We start from the raw sequence: 21209 nt of genomic DNA on the forward strand, positions 1-21209 counted from the left end.
TACAACAAAGAGCAATGATATCTAGTGCCCTGGCCTGTCAACAGCTATTGCTATAAAATTTGAGAGACTCATGCCTTGGCAGGAGGACACCCCCATCCTATTTCTGCACTGGTCGATGGGAACTGGCAGCTTAGTGACGTCAAAGAAAAAATTCTCTTCCTGCAGTTGCCCTGTGACAGCCTGGAACATTTCTCTCATTCCAGCTTGGGCTCAACGATAAGACAACAGCAAGGTAAGAAGTCTCTCTGCTCATGAGCAGGCATCTTCCTCAGTGCTCATTGTACTGGAGAATACTGTAGCTTCAATTGTAATCTCTACAGCCTACCCTTGCCCCAGCATTTATAGGTAGGGATTCAGGGGGCAGAATTTAATGACTTAACATGAAGACCCTTACAGGACAAATTAAATTGTGGGATAATATAAGCAGTCAGACAACTAAATTTGAGAATTAATAATGCCTGATGTATCAGTGTACCTTCTTATTTCACTATTTAACTATTTTGGTGAGACTCGTATCAAAAATAGTGATCCTTCATAGCTGGTTTCTAATGAAATGTGCAATGGTAGAAATCCCTCATTATTTTTTGCTTCGTAAAACTTTGTGTTTGACCTAAGCATGACTACTCATTGTTTGGCTTAGACCCTTTTAAAACTGTCCTTCTCATTTAAGCATTCTGTTTCTTTGTTCAGCTACTGTTATAGAAAAGATAGGATGATAAATTTGTGACTGTCTTTTTCGATCGTTCTTCTCTGCATAAATATTAACATTTTTATTTTATTTTCACTAAAATTAGAAACAAATCTTGTAAAAAGCATTATTTTTTTAATAAGATTATTCTTTTTTTTGTCTTTCTACTTGATTCTTTCCTATTACAAACTGTATACTTGTAATAGCTCATGATGGCCTATTCCGACAAAAATAAGAGAAAGGCAAGATCAAATTGGAAACATGCTACATATTTTTATTAATTCATCTGCCCATTATTTAAACAGATTTAATCTATTACAGGTCTGTGATGGATTGGCATTCTGCACAGGACTGGTTCCTGCTTTCTACCCAATGTTGTCAAGATAGGCAGAACACACACAGACATCAGGTTAATTTAGAGATGGTAATTAACTTAACATGCATATGTTTGGGATGTGGGAAAAAATAAAATATCCAGTGAAAATCCACACAGATATATTAGAACATCAAAGCACAAAAGCAAAGAATCCAAATGCAATCCCTGTCAGAACCACTAGCCAATGTACTGGTATGCTACCCATGCTATTTAATGAATAAAAATTGAAGTCTTCATAGAACTGTATTTATTATATAATTTGAACCACACTCTGTAATGTATTTATTATATGTATAGCATGTTTTCTAAAAATACATATTTAATGAAAAGAAGTATTTTATTACCTGGCCTTGACCCAGCCACTGTCACACCAAAACATCCTAGCAGCAAAAGGCAAGTAACAGGATTTTGCCCTAGGCGCCATTAGTGTTCATTACTGCATCTGTAAAAACAAACCTAACATTGAAACAAACAATGCAGAAAAAACTTTCTATGAGCGGAGGTAGGCTGAATACAAAGGGAAAAAAAAGAATAACATAGAAGACACACTGTATCCAAAGGCTGTGACACAAATACAGTACCATGTTACCTGTTTCACTTGCTATATATACTGTTAGTTATGCTTGATATTGGAAAATTCTGTATTACTGGAAAATGATGTATTCACAACATTAATTGTCAATGATTTTAATTGTTTTAATAATGATGACATTATCATATGTTGTCATATAAATTGAAAGTATGAAAACAACATTTATGATTTTCATTTATTTATTTTACTCCATGAAAGAAAGAAAGATAGCAGATTTGTGTCACTGCTCATTTTTTGAGAGCCTTCACTACAAGCTTCCAGGTTGAGTAGAGTAATGGCTTCTCTAATTTCACAGTTTAAAGTAACCATTTTTGGTTGATCTATCTGTTATTGTTTCTCTTACAACATGGAAACATGACTAATTGTGTCTTCTGTTTTTGTCCTAGATGTCTGGAGGGATATTCTCTCCCATGGACAGTTTCTTCAACATTGACAGTGCCAACTGCCACCCTTTGGTCTGCCATCTATGTCATGAGCAGTATGAACATCCGTGTCTGCTGGACTGCTACCATACCTTCTGTGCCAGTTGTCTGCGTGGACGAGCTGTAGACAGTCGACTCAGTTGTCCCCTCTGTGGGTAAGAATAGGATAAAGAATGTTGATACTCCTAGAGGATGTTATTCTTGATTTATCATGTGTTTGATTCATATGGTTGAAGTTGCTTTATCCTGTCTGGTAATTACTTTCCTTTGTCTGCAAATTAAATATCCAGTGTGATCACATTCTTGGAAGAATACTAACTTATCACAGTATCAGAAGCAAAGGTGGAGAAGATAGAAAACCCAACAGATCACATTGCTGTTGTATATATAGTACACTGTTCCATGTTGGGCGGCACGGTGGCGCAGTGGGTAGCGCTGCTGCCTTGCAGTAGGGAGACCTGGGGACCCGGGTTCGCTTCCCAGGTCCTCCCTGCGTGGAGTTTGCATGTTCTCCCCGTGTCTGCGTGGGTTTCCTCCCACAGTCCAAAGACATGCAGGTTAGGTGGATTGGCGATTCTAAATTGGCCCCTTGGTGTTTGTGTGTGTCCTGCGGTGGGTTGGCACCCTGCCCAGGACTGGTTCCTGCCTTGTGCCCTGTGTTGGCTGGGATTGGCTCCAGCAGACCCCCGTGACCCTGTGTTTGGATTCAGCGGGTTGGAAAATGGATGGATGGATGGATGTTCCATGTTTATAGTTTTGGGTCCAGAAACCCTAACTCGAGAAATGGGCTACCTTCTGTACAGAGTATGCATGTTATTAAGTCTGTTTAGTTTTAGGTATTCCGTTGAACTTCTAGGACTGAATACCTGCTCATACCGATTTGTGCTGAAGGATGTGCATGGGAGTGGGTTTTTAACAACAGACAGACACCTTAGAATATAATACTGGAAAATGGATAGGTGGACTGAAAGCGTTTAAGTATGATGTGATTAAACCTTAAGGAAGATCATCATCAGGCCCAAGTGATCTGCTATGGTCAGACTACAGCAAAGAAAGCCTTTTACATCCAAGATCTGAGATGATGCACATCTATTGTAGAAAAGAACTTATAATAACAGTACAAAAACAAATACTTAGGACCTATGTGGGTATTTCAAATGAACCTACAGACTTGTTATTCTCAATCATAACAGGAAAGAACAAAAAGCATACAGAGTTAAAGTATGTCTTGATTGAATGAGAAATGTGAATACCATTAAAGATGTGTAAGTGCAAATAAACCACCAGCATATTCAAAGGATACAGTTTGAGTATGCACTGGCCCTTGGTGCCAAGCTTCTCCTCTAACAGACATAATTACTCTCATCTGAGCCAGAGACAGCTGCACAGCAAATCCAGCTCTTGTTTTAGCACAGGAGGAATTCAGGGTGAGGTGAGGAGTAGCATGACTTGATCAGTACATAGCATTGTATTGTATAGTCCAAAGCGGATGGACAGCAAGATGCCATGCAGTGAAACTTGGAATTTGTTTTTTTACAGTCATTCCACTAACAACATTGTGGTCAGCATGAGATACTGATGGTGCAGTTCTCCAAAAGTAATTAAGCAGATTTCTGCTCAGCAGGCTGGACTTAGTCCGGAATGAAGAAAATAGAGAGCAGAGGATAGTGGTTTGCAATAGAAATGCAAGAACCTCTCTTGAAAGCTATTGTATCTTGCAGGTGGGTGAATATGAGAAAACACTGAGGATGATGGGAATATTCTGATGTTTGAATGTGTTGTGCATGTGAATGAATGCTGCTTGACCTGGAGAGATGATTCACTCCTCAGTTTTATAGTGTGTCTACCTGGCTAAAACCAGAAAAAGTGAATGAGCAGCCCTGCCAAGACATTGTATCTCTTCTAATTATGTGCAAGTATCTGATAGGAATAAGCAAAATGTTATAAATCTGTATAAATCTCATAAGTTGTTACTGTTGTTTAAATCATTGTTGTTAATTACATTTAATTGTATTACAACCTGACCTAAACCTCAGCTGCTTTACTGTCTTTAATTATGTTCCTAGAAAATCTTGGTGACATAGTAGTTGTATAGAAGGTGCTTCACTGCTTCAGAAATCTGGGTTCACGTCATATCACAGTTACTGTCTGTGTGGAATTTAAATGTTGTTCCTCTGTTCGAACATATACAGGCTTCAGTAATAGCATTTATTGAATACAAGATAGTGAAATGTAGATATTGAGTGTCTCATCAAGTAATACTGGTAAGGTGCTATGTTTCTGCTGTCACAAACTTCAAGCTATCTTTTCTGACCCAACCTTTACTACCTCCCCCATTCATCATGTTTCAGTACTGTAATGATATGCAGATTGATGAGGAAGATCTAAGGATTACCAGTCTAGTGACAACTTGAATTTCTTGGTATGAGGAAAGGGATCGATAACGGTGTAGTGAACTGTATAAATAGTGCTTCACTGCCACGTGTCTGACCTTTAAACATTATTAGACAACAAAACAAACCAGCGAGAAAGTAGCAGATAAATATAGCACTGGCTCAGGAGTGCCAATGAAGGGTAAGTTCAGTGTTATGTTGATTGTGGAAATGCTTATTGTTCCACTACTAATTCTAAGAAGTAACTTTTTGTAGTTGATGGTGTCTTGTACCCCTTTGCTTTGTTTATATCAGTAAGTAATTGTCAGCCTACTCTTTTTGGGAGTTACTTAAATAAAAGGTATTCTGTGTGAACAAGATAACTATTTTCTTTTTTCTCTGACATGTAATACATTACTAAAAACACATAGACTAATCTAAAACTGTGTTAACAATGTAGGTGTTCATAAAAATTCAAATTAATTAATCTATTCTTGTTTTATACAACATCCTTTGGCATGTAATTTTTAATTGTAATTTTGAGTTCTACACAATTATTTCCCTCAGCCCTCATTGTATTTTCTGCTTGTCTAGAAAATATTTAATCACATAACTGATAAAACAGAGTTTGTTGAAAGTCATCTAATATGAAATCATTGTTGTCGTTACATCTTAGAGGCCTGTTTAATTTTTGAAATATTATAGACATATTAAGTGAGTGCATTAAATTCAGTTTCAGTGGGACACTTAACAATTCATGTTTTTCAAAAAAGTTTTATAATCTAGAGGGTTTCTTGCTTTATTTCCAAAGGCATGTTTGATTTACAGCCAATTTCAGTTTGGTGGCAATTTGTAGGAAATTTCAGATGTGCATAAATATGCTGAGGAAAAAAAAAGAGACACTTATGTTGTTAAATAGTTCTGCATGATGTTGTGGGTCTATACGTTAAATAAAGTTTGTTAGTTATACAGCCTGTTACTGTTGTAATGCATATTTCACCTAAGCCATGCTTCTGTAGTGAGCAACAAATATAATCAAAAATAAAAACAATACAGTGGTTTATGCTTTAAAAGGCCTTGATTTTTTCTGGTATTTACACATTTACACTTAGTTTACATTTGTGCACAAATTATGCATATGCATCTTTTAGCTTGTAGTAGAAAGGTAACACACTATGTGAAATTCATTTTTCAGACTATTCAAATCCACAATAAAACTACAAAACTACAAAAACAACCAGTGGCACCACACTGGGGGGCTTCACTGGCTTAAATCCCTGATCTCTGGTGTTCAGTCCCTGATCTTCGAAAACCCCCTGCTATTCAATCTGATATCCAAATATGACTCATTTGAAACCCCACAGGGCAACTCCCTTCCACCCTGTTCTTGATCTAACAGTCATGTACTACTAATAAATACAATCAGGGGTGGAAAGGCGGGGGCAAAAGCCCATGATAAAGAGCTAAAACAACCAACACACCTGACAGCATATATTTATAGCAAATTTTCATACACAAAAGTACTTCAGAATGCTTTACAACACGAATAGCTAAAAAAAAGAGTTACCAAAAAGAAATGGAAAAACTAAAGAAAAAAAACCTTATAAAAGGTACTTTAAGACCGTCAAAATAAGAAAGTAAATGTCCAACTTAAAAATAGGAGCTTCTAGACTGAGACAAAAAATGGACCCAACATTGACCCCTGATTGATCACTGATATATATATCATACCATATATCATATATATATATATATATATATATATATATCTTCTACAAAGGATCCAATAGTGCAATAAACACAAATCTCTTCACGTTGTCTCTTTCCTTTTCTCCTCCTCTATACCTCTCAGATGATCTTTGTCTACTTCCATCCAACTCTGACTCACCTGGATGATGTTGAATGGCTTGTTTTATTCCAGACCCAGGAGTACTTCCAGTACTAGGGCACAGCCCATTTGGAAGTACTTCTGAGTCTAACAGAAGTCCCATAAAATAGGGATGAGAAATCCTTGTAGCACTCTGTGATGGCCTTCACTGAACCCGACAAGGCTGCTCCAGTGGACTACAATATCCAGTGTGCCTTGCAGGTATCTGCACAGGTACAATTGCCCAGGGAAGCTGCTGCCTGCTATTGTAGTCCTGCTTGGTTGCCTCTCCCTGCCTTTCCATTATACCACTGCTTCCCAAACTCGGTCTTGAGGACCCACTGTGGCTGCAGGTTTTTGTTCCAACCAGTTCTGTGTTTCGGGAACAATATAGAAATTAGAAAACTTAGTTTGCTAAAAAAAATATATATATATTAAAATGTACCAAGCAGTTATATGGGAATAATGTATTTTTTTCTTTTTAAAAATATTTTCATCTTGATTTTCATTCTACTTTTCTAGGTGTTGTAATTGTTTAATTAACCATTATTTGCTAATTAGTGGGTCAGATGCTAAAGTAGTTGCAACCTTTGACTACACAGTGTTGTTTGCTTGGGTGTCTGTTCTGGTTGTTTTTGATTGTCATTAATAAGATACAACGAAGGGAGAAACTGCACAGAGAAAGGGCAAAATATAATGAAATCAACAAAACAGAGTTAAAATTTAAATCTATAGCAAAAGCAGACATATTTCTAAATGTCTTATAAATGTAAAAATCATGCTGCTGTGTTTTTCTGAATGTAGAATTAAAGAAAAAAAAAGCCAGCTAATGAAATGAAATCATTGTTATCAGGCATTGTCACAGATTAGGAATCTGATTGGAACAAAAACCTCAAGACCGAGTTTGGGAAACACTGCATTATACTGTCCTCCTGGCCAGGTACTGTTCCTGGGTCCAATCCAGCCAGGATGCAAGTGTACCCACTCTTGCATTGACATCTTGTGTCTGTCTTCTGGATGAGCTAGAACAATCTTCACCTTGTTTCTTGTAGTAGCATGGGGCCGGCATCTGTCCAATTAAGGAACCATGCTCCATCCCATTTGGGATGTCCGCCCATGCATGTCATCCATAACAACATATTATCTGGGGTTTTTAAACCCAAGGAATTTATTGTGAATTTGTATTTTTCATTCCGAGTTAGTTTTAACAATTTTTTTTTTATTTTATTCATTTTTTTAAAAGCACACAACATTCCATACAAATAAATCAATTTTTACAAACATAGGATCAAAAACAAATCAACCCCCCCCCCCCCCCCCCCCCCCAGAAAAAGAGAGCAGTAAGCCAGCAGAGTAAAACTTAAAGCTAGTAAAGATAAGCAAGTAGATGAACTAATAATTGAATAATGATAAAGGGGGGGGGGGGGGGGGGGGGGAGGAAAAATGGGGAGAGAATCTACTTCCTCAGTGCTTTAAAAGCTTATTCTAAAATGTTATTGATTAGATCCTGCCAGGTTTTGAAAAAGTTCTGCACAGATCCTCTAAGTGAAAATTGATTTTTTCTAGTTTCAAATAGTATATAACATCAGTTACCCACTGACTTAGAATAGGTGAGTTAGGATTCTTCCAGTTGAGCAAAATAAGTCTATGTGCCAATAGTGTAGTAAAGGCAATTACAGTTTGTTTGTCCTTCTCCACTTTAAGCCCATCTGGGAGTACCCCAAACACAGCTGTTAGTGGATTAGTAGGGATTGGGACACCAAGGCTGTCTGAAAGGCGTTTAAAGATTTTGGTCCAGAATGATGTTAATTTGGTGCAGGTTCTAAACATGTGGCCCAGTGAGGCTGGAACTTGATTGCAATGTTCGTAGGTTGGATCTTGCCCTGGAAACATTTTGGACAATTTTAAGCGAGACAGATGTGCTCGATAAATAATTTTGAGTTGAATATGCTTTGCGCATATAGAGCTCGAGTGGATTCTCTGCATTGCTACTTTCCACTCCTTTTCCCACTGTCCTCTTGGATCTTTGAAAGGGAGGGACTGTAAAATGGTTTTATATATTACAGAAATGCCATTTGAGTCCTCAAGACTGATCAATATTTTTTCCGGCATAGAGGTAGGTGGGAGGTGAGGAAAATTGGGCAGGTTCTGTTTAACAAAGTTTCTGATTTGAAGGTAGTAAAAGAAATGTTTTGCTGGGGAGTTAAATTTGGAATGTAATTGTTTGTAGGATGCAGACGTTGTCTATATAAAGATCTCTAAGTGATTTAATCCCAAATGTTTTCTAGACATTAAAAACTGCATATGTTTGAGAGGGTGGAAAAAAGTGGTTCTCATGCAGAGGTACCACAGATAAAAACTTCTTTATCTTAAAATGCTTTCTACATTGGTTTCATATTCTGAGTGAGTGAAGCACAATTGGGTTGTTAGTATATTAACGATAACTTGTGTTTATTGGGGTGCAAAGCAAAGAATATAAAGATGTACTGCAGGATTTTATTTCTATTGCCGACCAAGCCTGAGTATATTCATCTATTTGTGCCCATGTCCAGGTTTTTATAGCTTGTATATTTGCTGCCCAGTAATAAAATTGAAAGTTACGTAGAGCCATGCCACCTTCTGCCTTAGGTCTTTGTAGGGTCGCTCTTTGGATACATGGATGTTTTGAATTCCAAATAAATGAGGTTATGGTTGAATCTAATTTCATATAAAATTATTTATTGATGTATATTGGAATGTTTTGAAATAAAAAGAAGCTTAGGAAGGATATTCATCTTAACAATGTTAATTCTTCCAGCTAAAGTGAGATGAAGGGTTGACCATCTATGCAATTCTTGCTTAATTTTTTCCATACAGACAGTGAAATTTTGTTGATAGAGAGCTTTATGTCTACTTGTAATATTTAGAGGGAAGGTGTCCAATCTAACATTGTGTGCTTGAGAATTCACTGGAAAGAGCACACTTTTAGTCAAATTAATTCTGAGACCAGAAATCTTTTGAAATTCTGTAATCACTGTTAGGACTGCAGGCACAGTATTTTGTGGGTCTGATATATACAGTACCATATCATCTGCATATAAAGAAATTTTCTGTTCAAGTCCTTCTCTGATAATCCCCTTTATCTCATAAGCATTTCTACAGTGAACTGCCAGTGGCTCAATGGCGGTTGCAAAAAGCAGTGGTGAGAAGGGGCATCCTTGTCTGGTACCATGTTCTAGTTTAAAGTAGTCTGAATTAATGTTGTTAATACAAACTGAAGCTTCTGGATTGGTATACAGTAGTTTGATCCATGCACAAATGTTCGGGCCAAACCCAGATTTCTCCAATGTAGTGAAAAGGCAGTTCCATTCAATCATATCAAATGCTTTTTCTGCATCCAACAATAATAATACCTCTGGGATGTTTGACTTTGTGGGTGAATATATTATATTAAACAGGCATCGAAGATTGGAAGCTAAGTGTCGACCTTTAATTAATCCTGTTTGATCTTGTGATATTACCGAAGGCAGCACTTTCTCCATCCTTCTAGCTAGGACTTTGGAGAGTATCTTAACATCATTATTCAGAAGTGAAATTGGTCTGTATGATGCACATTGTAATAAGTCCTTATTTTGTTTAGGAAAGACGGTGATTAATGCTTGGCGAAATGTTTGAGGTAGAATTTTATTGTCTCTAGCTTCTGTAAATGTTGCTAATAAAAGGGGAGCTAGCTGAGTGGAGAACTTCTTATAAAATTCAGCAGGGTAGCCATCGGGGCCTGCTGCTTTCCCACTCTGAAGTGACTTTATAACATCTAGTAATTCTGATAGTGGCAGAGGTTTATCCAGTTCCTCTGCACTGAGAGTATCTATTTGTGGTATCTGTAATGCATCCAGAAATGCATTAGATTGTGTCTTGTGTTCTTTAAACTCAGTAGAATATAAGGATTTATAGTAGTCTGGTCTCTAAATGTGTGCATTTTATTTTTATGGTCAATGATTTTGTCATTTTTTTAACAATGTTAATTTAACAATGTTAAAAATTAATCACCCTCTCCTGTAATTTAGAATTGCTTTGGGTTCTGCCATTTTCTGGTTTCATTCCCACTGTACTTAAAGTCAAGTCATGATATCATCAACATGACCACATTCAAGAAGGCCCGGCTGCTGGACATTTGATCCAAGATTGCAGCTTTAGCCAACCTTTTAGTGATCTCTTTTCTTTATATTGGAAGTTCTGGTTCACAAATTACTGCTCCGTTTTCTGACTATAAGTTTAAGATTTTGGCTCAGGTGATTTGTTTACACATTTCCTGGTTGATTCTCAGCTTTGTTTTTGACCTTGATTCATCTCCTTGTTTCCTCCAATTTATCTGCTGCATCCTCTGTGCAGTTAATACACTTGTTGCTGTGCTTTGAACAAACTGTATTTGGGTTTTATCTTACTTAGATAATCCTGATAAGTGGGTTTTCTAAAGACAAAATCATGGATGAACTTTACAGCATCTTGAAGTGATAGAAGAAATCTAAATCCTGTTTTTTCATAACTGAAGGAATGCAGATTTAATAATGTTATTAATGTATGGTTTGAATTTTAGCTCTGAATCTATTTCTATGCCTAGATGCTTTATTTTTGGCCTTATTTATAAAGTCAGGTGACCTATTTTATTTCTAAGATCTTTAGTTTTTGCTGCCAGTGATGGAAATGTCTGTGTTTTTACTTGCTGTGTTTAAAGAAATGAATACTTATCTCTTCTGTGGTTCTAGTAAGTCACTGGATCTTAGGATGTAGAACCTCTGGGCCATCTGGTGCTATTGTTTCCATAGCTGTGCTAAATCACTTTATGTTTCAAAATGATCAGGTCTAATTGGAGCATGACCTCTGTGGTACAACATGCAGTACATAATATCATGAATTGCTGACATATAATCAACACAATTTGCAAAGAATGATCTGCCTATTATATAGCAGTGAAACCGATTCAAGTCACTACCAGAATGTTCCTCCCATTGTCTAAGGACTGTTAATAAGAATGCCGTGATCTATGGTATCAAATACTGTGCTCAGATTTAATAGAACAAGCACTGATATATTATTAATGTCAGTATTACGCTGTAAGTCATTAACTACTCTAACCTTAGCAGGTTCTATATTATGATTTAATCTAAACTCTGACTGATACCTATCCAAAGCAGAATTAGTGACATAATCTAATTGCTGGAAAACCTTTTCTAGAATTTTATTTTAAGAATGCAGCCTGGATATAGTTCTAAAATTACCCAAGACATAACAGTCAAAAATTTTTTTCTTAAACTTTTGTGGTTTTTGAAGAATCTGGAAAAATACCAAATTCCAATGAAGAGTTAATAATGATATGTTTAATTAGTAAGTTAGAGACTTCTTTACAAAACCTATGAAGACTGAATCATGGACACACTGGATGATGTTAACTGAGTAATCATTCTGTGAAGACCAGTTAGGCTTATTTTAGTAAGGGAATTTAATTCACTGTGTTCTGTAACCATAAGGCGGTGCCAAAGAGCCTCAAACCACAGACACCGTGGCACAGTAACACAGCATACGTCGTCTGAATAAAACAGATATTTATTCCACAAAAGCACCTTTACACAATCTTCACACCAGTTATTCTTCACAATGCACAAATACTCTATATAAATCAATTTTCCATCATTCTCCTCCAGTTGAATGTTACTTTCCATCCAGCAGAGTCCTTTTATGTCAGACTCAGGAATGCTTCTGGTACCACTCCATGTCTTTGGGGAAGCACTTCAGGGTCATATAAAAGGTAAGGTGGTCCTGCCCCGGAAAGTGCACTATAACGATACCCAGGGACCCTAACAGGGCTGCACTTCCAGACTCCAACTCCCAAGCATCCCTACGGATGTCCCAACTGGTGCCTATATGAGGACCACTGCCACCTATCATTTGGGGGATTGAACTGCTCCTGACTCCTGGCTATCGCTGGTCCATCCATTAATTTACACCGGTCAGGTACAGAGTTATTTATTTGATCCCCTTCTCCTTCTACAGTTCATTATGTTGAGGTTAAACTAGGTTTGTTATTCAGATCTGTGGTATAATACAACTTATTTATTTTATTGAAAAAATGCTTTAAATGTCTCACATTTAGCCAATTACAGCATTGATTTAGGTGGGCTTCAGAGGCTGTTAATAGTTAAAAATAACATTCTTGCATTTCCTGGACTATTCTTTATAATTATGGAGAAGTAGGACCATCTCAAATGGACTACTTTCTTTTGTTTGATAATCTAAAACATCAGTATATCATAGTGGATTGTTAATTTAGTTTTTCTCGAAGCTAAGCCATATGGCACTGTCAGACAGACTGACATTATCCATTTTGCTATGGCTGCTGCTAGACAGTCTTAATATTAGCTACTTCTTGCCTGGGCTTTTCTTTAGAATGCAGCCTGTATTCCTTTTCTTATAAAAATGATCAATCACAAATTAAGTGACATCCAAGAAGTTGTTCTCCGAGATGCCATCCAAACACCCAAACTACCATAATTCAGTGATATACCACCTGTGACGGGCCCGGCCGGGACGCCCCTGCTGCATATGTTCCGGGGGAGCAACCATGGGCAGCTCAGTACCTTCCCCAGGACGCTTGGTGGCAGCCTCCCTGGCCGACGGTGATTCCCCAACCTCCCACAGGGCTCCATGTTAGATGGAGTCCTCCACAGCCTGGTTGGGAGCTGGGGTGGCCGCTAGGGGGTGCTGCCTGGATTCCACAGTCCGGCTGGACAAATCTTCAGCCCCACCCGGAAGTGCAATTGGGACCAAGTGGCCATAATTGGGCCAGCCTCCACCACTCAGTGGCCAGAGTCGGGAGGAGAGGACGAAGCTTCAAGGGAGGAGTGGTGGTGCCAGAAGGGTGTGTTTTGGTTGTGGTCAGTGCTTGTTTGGGACTGTGTATTGCCTGTGGGGTTCACAGGGAAGACGTCCCCCACAGGTAAAGAAAAATAAATCTTTATTTTGATTTTTATACGTGCCTCCGTGTGAGTCTGTGCCGGCATGGGCGCAAGAGGGCGCTATTGTTACACACCTTAATGGACAAAACTTTGCTCCGATAGTCAACCAAAAAGGAAACCAATGACATGATGTGTAATCCTTCCTTTAAAAGCATTTACACAACCCAGATCTTCACTTCTGGCCATAATTACTGCTTTCTATAGCAGGGACCACAGTGTCTATAGGGTCTGGCCGTAACAAAGGTGGGAACAACTTCTTTGACTCTGAAAAGATCCTCTGCCAGACTGAAGTTAGACAAGGGTTCATAACTTTGGCAGGCATAACTTTGTTAGTAATTGAGGACACTGTATGTAAAAATCTCAAATAGGAAGCTGCAGTACCACTCGCAACCAAAGCAACAAAGGAGAAGTGCTCTTGAACAAAAAAAAAAAAAAAAAAGAAAAGTGCACTGAAGATTCTTCCATGGGCCGGAGAAAGCTGACCAGGAAAGGAGCAAAGCATCACTTATTCCAAACCATAAGTACACCTGCTTTTCATGATAACTTTTAAATGTAACTTAGTATTTAGGATAAGACCAGCTTGTGTATTATTAGTATCACTGCAACTAAAAAGTAATTTGAAGTCCCAGCCAGGTTTCCTCCCATGGTTGGGGTTCAAATTCATTTGTGTCTATCTTGTTAATATTTATTCTTTTATTTATGTTGCTGATAGATAGATAGATAGATAGATAGATAGATAGATAGATAGATAGATAGATAGATAGATAGATAGATAGATAGATAGATAGATAGATAGATAGATACTTTGTTAATCCCCAAGGGGAAATTCATATACTCCAGCAGCAGCATACTGATAAAAACAATATTAATTAAAGAGTGATAAAAATGCAGTGCAAGTTAAAAAATGCAAGGTGGAGAGTGCGAGGCAGGTATAACAGTCAGTAACCTTGTATTGTGTTAACGTTTACCCCCCATGGAATTGAAGAGTCGCATATAGTGTGGTGGAGGAACAATCTCCTCAGTCTGTCAGTGGAGCAGGACAGTGACAGCAGTCTGTCGCTGAAGCTGCCCCTCTGTCTGGAGATGATACTATGCAGTGGATGCTCCATGATTGACAGGAGCCTGCTCAGCTCCCGTCGCTCCGCCACAGATGACAAACTGTCCATCTCCGTGTCTACAATAGAGCCTGCCTTCCTCACCAGCTTGTCCAAGCGTGAGGTGTCCCTCTTCTTTATGCTGCCTCCCCAGCACACCACTGCGTAGAAAAGAGCGTTTGCCACAACCGTCTGATAGAACATCTGCAGCATCTTATTGCAGATGTTGAAAGACACCAGCCTTCTAAGGAAGTATAGTCGGCTCTGTCCTCTCTTGCACAGAGCATCAGTATTGGCAGTCCAGTCCAGCCATGAGGGACCTGGGCTTCCTGAAATCCACCACCAGCTGATTATGTATATCATTCTTAAGTTTAGACTTTGTCTACGTTTGTCTATGTTTGGCAGTTACCTTTGGTATGTTCTGTGCGTTTTATGGGTTGTTCCTTAGAGGATGATTCATCTGTCAATTACTGCCAGGAGCTGCCCTCCAACCCATAAATCCGGAAGGTCTTCTACAGTTCTTGGAGGTTCATTTTGAATGTGCTAAGGAGCTGATTTGTATTTTTTTGTTCTTCTGTGATTTAAATGAATTTCTGGATCTTTGACTTTCTGCTCTGTTTTTGAAATTGCACCTGAATTTAGTATTAAATCTGACTGATTGTTAAAAATATTAGAAAAGATACAGGCAACTGTGGCACCAAAAAAGTCAATTAACAATGTGCTCCTTTATAGTTGTAGTAGCATACATTGTTACATTAAAGAATTTAAAGAAATTATCTGATATACCAATATCCAGTCACAGCAACTTTTAGCCCCTTCAAAATAATGAAAACTAACCTGTGACCTTTCCTTACATGTTGACTGGGTGACATGCTGGCTAAGATTAAAACAAACTTCAAAATATCCATAAATTCTATAGCTTTGGGATCACAATGATTTGGGATCTACATGAACGTTTAAGTCACTTACTATTAGAAAATTGACTTAACAAGTTAAGTTAAACACCCATCAAGTAATTCAAGTTAAAAGCCTGCTTATGGTAAATTAACAATAAAAAGCAGTCAATTAAGTCAATTAAGATGAAAAAACTAAATAAGAAAAAGAAAACATAAAGGACCTTATTTACAGAACAAATAAGCAGAGCAAATAATATACATAATTACTGGTAGAGAATACAAATATGATATATATTTTGAAAAAAGTATAAGCAAATCAAAAACTCAAAACAATATAAGTAAAATACTCATGGTTATGTTTTTATTTTTTTCTTAGGGTAAAATGCCAATAGCTTGAATTTACCTGTAAAGGTATGTGTATTGTTTTGAGGTGAGCCTTTCTTTTCTCTTTTTTCATTTTTTTTATTTTTATAAACAGTAGAATCATTTCCTTTAAAAAAAGAATACAAACTTGTTTCTTCTTAATTTTCCTTCATAGTTTTACATCACAGCTCACTTCAAACGTCTAGTGATTATTTAAAAATACTCTTTATTGGGACAATGGTGTAAATACTGAGCTAATGTTCACAGAATGTACATTTGTTCTTGATTCATGGCTTCTTTTCAAATACAATGTTATTCCTATTATTCAGCTAGACAATTATAGCTCTAAGGAAGAGTTCTTAACTTGGAATGTGTTGGCTGAAAATATCACTAGATCAAGGTGAAAATATGTCAACTGGATCCCTAACTTTCCACACCTAAGACTGTTATCTGCAGTTTTGTTATCATCCATTGGTCCCTTGTTGAGACTGATGTACTCATTGAGGCATAATGGACAGTTAATGACCTCAGTTGTGAACAATCCATTTATCACTTTACTGTTATTGAAACAGATCATGATCATTATTTTATAATAAAGATAATAATAATAATAATTCTTTACATTTATATAGCGCATTTTCTCACTATTCAATACACACTCCATACAGGGAGGACCTGGGACGCAAACCCATGATCTCTTTAGTAGTCATGTTTGCTTCTTTCCTATTTATTTTTCAGTCTATACACTGTTAAAAATAACTTTTTTTGGGTTCTTGTTCAGTATAGTTTTTGATTAATCCAATGTACACCCCTTTTTACTTACAACTGATATTATTTTGATTTTTTGATTTGCTCATATATTTTTCAGAAAGATGGGTCATATTTGTATTTCCTACATATATTACTTGCCACTATATTCTGTAAATAAGATCATCCCTTTTAAGGTGTATTCATATCTAATGTACAAAGCACTTATTGCAATAGCCCATGTTGGGCAGTCTGTCTATAAGGGATTTGGCTTGCTTATTAGGACTGTGTTTTGATTTTAACTTACTTGTTTATTTTGATTTGTGTTTCAAAAACTTTGCTGTCTTTTTTGGCATTTTAAACTGATTTTTTTTTCTTCATTTCCTTTTTGAAATAGATTTTTTGTTAATTTCCTCATTTATGACATTTTGGAATTATTTTTGGTATTTTTGCTTGTTCTTTTTAAATCCTTATTTAATTTAATACTTTACGTTAATAATTAATCAATTGTTTTGACATTTGGATCAATGTTTTGGTGATTTCCCATGCCCTTTGTGTCATTGCACTTTTTAGGCCTTTTGGCCTATATTATAACAAACAGCAGGACAATAAAAAGACTCAGAATTGGTGAGGCTAGCTTTATGATGTTGCAATTCTATAAAGTTTTCTGGGGCCTTATACATTTTTTTTCTGGAACTTGTTAATTTTTTTCTAAGGTTTGTAATCTTGTAGATTGCAGTTTCATCTTGATTTTCTACTTTGATTTTGATTTAGTTTTTGCAATTTTATTTTATCCTTATGTTTTAGAAGTACCACAATGCCATATTAGCAAGAGCCATTAATTTGGGTAGTTGTTGACAGAAAATGACAAAATATTCATTGGGCCATGGCCCTGGAATTTTTGCCTTGTGCAGTGCTGGCTGTAATTATTTTGCTGCCCTAGGCAAAAGTGAAGATGTCACACCCAAACCATGGAATCTTGAAAGCAATTGTTATATATATTATTACAGATTGAAAAGTTTGGGAGGGGGTCGAAACCCCTTTGAAGTTTTACAGATGCTGGATTGAAGACTGGGGGGTCCTTAGAATTTCATGTGAGTTGTAAATGGTAGGGATCCCCGTAGAGTTTCAGGCACATTGTACATGAATAATTGAAGAGTGAAGGGGAATGCCCCTTAAAGTTTCAAGCGAGCCATTCATGCATGTCAGATCAAAGAGTGGTTGTGTTTCAGTGGTGGTTGGGCAGCAAGGAAAATCAGGGGCAGGTAGCCAAAAAAATCACCAGAGCCACACCCTTTTGTCGTCAATGGCTAGGTCTGTTATAGTTGACAAAATGCTGCACCCTAATAGCTTTGCCTCCCTGGGTGAATGCCTAGTTCACCTATTTTATGGAGCTGGCCCTGGTCTTTGGTGGCCGTGTGATGTTATTGGCAATATTTAAACCAATGCCACATATCTTTCTTAGTCCAAGTTTGTGGTTACAATTTAAAACTCCGGAGCATTTCTTTGTAGTATTTTGGTTATAATGAATTCTTGGCTAGTTTTTTTGAGACTTTAATTTTTGGATTGTGTATTGGGCTTTGTCACATGACCATTTTACTCCTGGTTTTGAACCGTGCTAGTTTTTTTGATTGAGATTTTATTTCCTTGGCTTTAACTTTCTTTTGTTTTTGTAGCATGTCAATTTCAATTGGTGCAGAATGTTGGCATCTTTACAATCAACACGACTTGAGAAAATATTCTGTTAAGTCATCACCTTTTTTGCCTTGATTCACACAGAAATAAAATGTTGAACTTTCTATCAGTGATAAGATTATTTACATAAATCTTTTTACTGGTTAAAGCTCTAATGTTAAGTAAGACTACAGTATATTAGGGATTTCAGAAGAATGCTGTAACCATTCTGTTTTCTGTTCTGTTTTGAACAACTCACAAGAACAAACAGACAACCTTTCTCTTTCCTTTCCAAAAATCTGCTGAAGACATATGTCTGTCAATCAGGTCTATTTCAGCTTCAGTGCATCCCAACAATTACATACTGGTATTTATTTTGGTTATTTTGCATTTACAGGTTTCATAAGGTCATGGAACAAAAAAAACTCTTCAAAATGGAGACCAAACTAGCTACTTTTTAAGGCTAAAAAGGAGCTATGTAGAAGGAATGTACTGGTACCCCCACAGGGTGCCCTGTTCTCCCTCTGTAATGGAGGCTATAAAACACAGAAAGCATCAATCAATCTTCTTTATTATCTAAGTCTTACCAGAGGTAACTCTTACAGGAGCACAAGCATCTTATTAGCAAGTGTTACAAAGGTGGGGCACCTGCTGCACTATATTTATACACTTCATGGATTAGATCACAATTCCAAGGAATTCATTACATAATCAAAAAACCTTTAACATGATTGGTTGCATCCAGTTGCTAACGGGACATGGCAGAACATGGATACTTTAAATGATCACAATTAACCTGGTCCACTAGGCTAATTGACAGTCTTGTTAACTTAGGAGTAGGTGACTTTTTTGGTGTTTTAAAGGTATACTGCATGGATGGCATGCATGTCCACCTCATTCTGAACCCTTTGCATGACCATATGTTTCCTTCTTAGTTCGGCCATGTGTGTCAACTGAAAACGTAGCCTGACCATAACAATAGAGCAGTGACCATGCTTTACTTTATTTCTCTTAAGCCTTATATTTTTCTTTTTTGCTATAATGTCACTTAAAACGCCTTTTCTTAATAACTCAAACCTTTATCATAGTGAATATCAAAATAACACCTTCAGCCTTTAAGCATAAACTCAGAAGAATAAGAGAGTTAGCACAAACTCAGGAACTAAATGAAGCTGGTGCTAGGTGCACATCGAACCAGGGTTCAAATTTAACTTCTACAAATACCATAAGATAATTTCCTAATAAATATATGAATTATTATTTTGATTAGGATGCCTCAGTAGTTTGTGAAATGCTGTAGCATATTGCAGTTTATTCCATTTAATGGAGTGCTTACACTCATCTACTGACATTTATTTGACACCTTATGCTTCAAGCTTTTCATTCTTTAACTTTGATTTTGTATATTTTATTAGTCTTTTTTACTAAGATATCCATCAGCTTCCGTCTACTTCTTATCTTTGAGTCATCTGTTTGTGATCTTGAGATCCCCACAAAACCATAGTGAAGACAGTTCTTCTTGTTCGTATTCCTAAAAAATCCTTTCTACCAACATACTAACAAAGCTAAGCTTAAGATGCGAAAAGAGCTAAACATATCCAAAAGCAGTCATTGTAATTAAGGGATTAATTTAAGCTCTGCCTATTAAGTTTATAGCCACATTGTATTATATTTTTCTACATCTCTACTATTCTTTGCATTTTGTTCTCAAAAAATAACAAAAAAAATATTTACTGTATGAAGAAAGTTACCAGAAGGCGATAACACAATATTTACCCAGATCCTCAGTAAAATAAACATTGCAGAATTTATGTTTAAATAGCTCATTTATATATCATAATTATAAAATATATTAGTACCTCATTACTTGTACATTACTATAATATAACAATATAAAGCTCAAAGTATTTTAATCAAAATATTATCATGTAACATGGTATGCATATCATTGTCACTTAAAAAATGAAAGCTCTTTCTTTCATGTTTAAATTTAGTATCTGTCTCATTACTTTCATGACAGCTTACTATGTTGTTTAATAATGAGTCTCATTAAGTTGTAAAGATAATTGGTAGACCAATCCTAATAGTTTAATACAATTTAAAATAAATTCAACCATCCTGATTAATACTAATGACTATTATACTTTATCAATTTATTCTAGTAATGCATTTTCAGTGATTAATGATACATGCAGTAACATGAAATATCATGTTTACACAAGAAATGTAAACTAATAACACTTGCAAAAATATACATTGCCAGTGCAAATAAACCTTCAGGCAGATCATTAAACAGATTATTAAAAATTATTGTGGTTTTGTTTTGGACTATAAGGGTTTAGTAGCATAAATTAGCTATCTGAAACAGTAAGGAAATAGCAGGCAATGGTAATAATCAATTCAGTAAGCCAAGGAGAAAGGGGTTTTAAATTGGTGTCAATGTTAAAATGTACATAGGATAAATTTAAGACTCAAGCCTTAAAATTGCTGTATAATACTCACAGCTTTTCATGGTGTTTATATTATAATTCAAAATTTGCATAATCCAAACTTAAATATAGGCATGAAGTGAAAGTTATAAAACATGATTATTGCATAGCCAATTAGCTAATGTAAATGCCACCTCCTCTTTTGCCAAGAGTTTATTTCCCAGAAACGTAAATGTTGCACCTTTGTGCCATCCATGGAGGAACATTTGCCTGCATATTTTTTCCAGCTGGCACAATTTCAGAGAAAAACATTTGTTGCATTGTTGTTAATTATATGAATTTAAAAATCTGGTCCAATGTGTTTCTCTACATAAATTTGTGATTTTAGTACTAAACGGTTGTAGCATTATATTTTTTATTATATCGAAATAAAATAGAAAAATCATATTTCATTGAAAAATGTATATTTGTCTTCCCTAGTTGTACTGTAATTAGAGTACAAAACTATGCAAAAATGCAAAATTGTAATGATGAAAATATACTATAGTGATTTTGAACTAAAATCAATAGGCCTCTAGAACTTTATAGTGTTAGTCATTGTCCAAGGTTTCATTTGGATAGAGTGATTCTTTTTTTGTTAATATGGCCACAGATTTACATTTTAAACAAGAGATATACACACAGAAAACACCCTGAA

The 21209-nt window shown here is 36.3% G+C and overlaps 1 protein-coding gene across 3 annotated transcripts in view; it reads left to right on the plus strand.

The window, feature by feature from the left end:
* Positions 1 to 211: 211 nt before the first annotated feature.
* Positions 212 to 21209, plus strand: part of LOC114656035 (RING finger protein 207-like) — a 48627-nt gene continuing 27629 nt past the window's right edge. The window contains exons 1-2 of one of the 3 annotated variants that reach the window (XM_051930882.1): positions 212 to 232; positions 2043 to 2233. In XM_051930882.1, the coding sequence (XP_051786842.1) occupies positions 2043 to 2233 (191 nt within the window). In that variant the 5' untranslated portion in view covers positions 212 to 232. Of the gene's footprint in view, positions 233 to 1013; positions 1113 to 2042; positions 2234 to 3019; positions 3800 to 21209 lie in introns of those variants that run through there. The other 2 variants (XM_051930881.1, XM_051930883.1) reach the window with 2 other exon arrangements.

This window comes from Erpetoichthys calabaricus, chromosome 8 (genome assembly GCF_900747795.2).
Source record: "Erpetoichthys calabaricus chromosome 8, fErpCal1.3, whole genome shotgun sequence".
In the NCBI taxonomy this organism is placed as follows: Eukaryota; Metazoa; Chordata; class Cladistia; order Polypteriformes; family Polypteridae; genus Erpetoichthys; species Erpetoichthys calabaricus.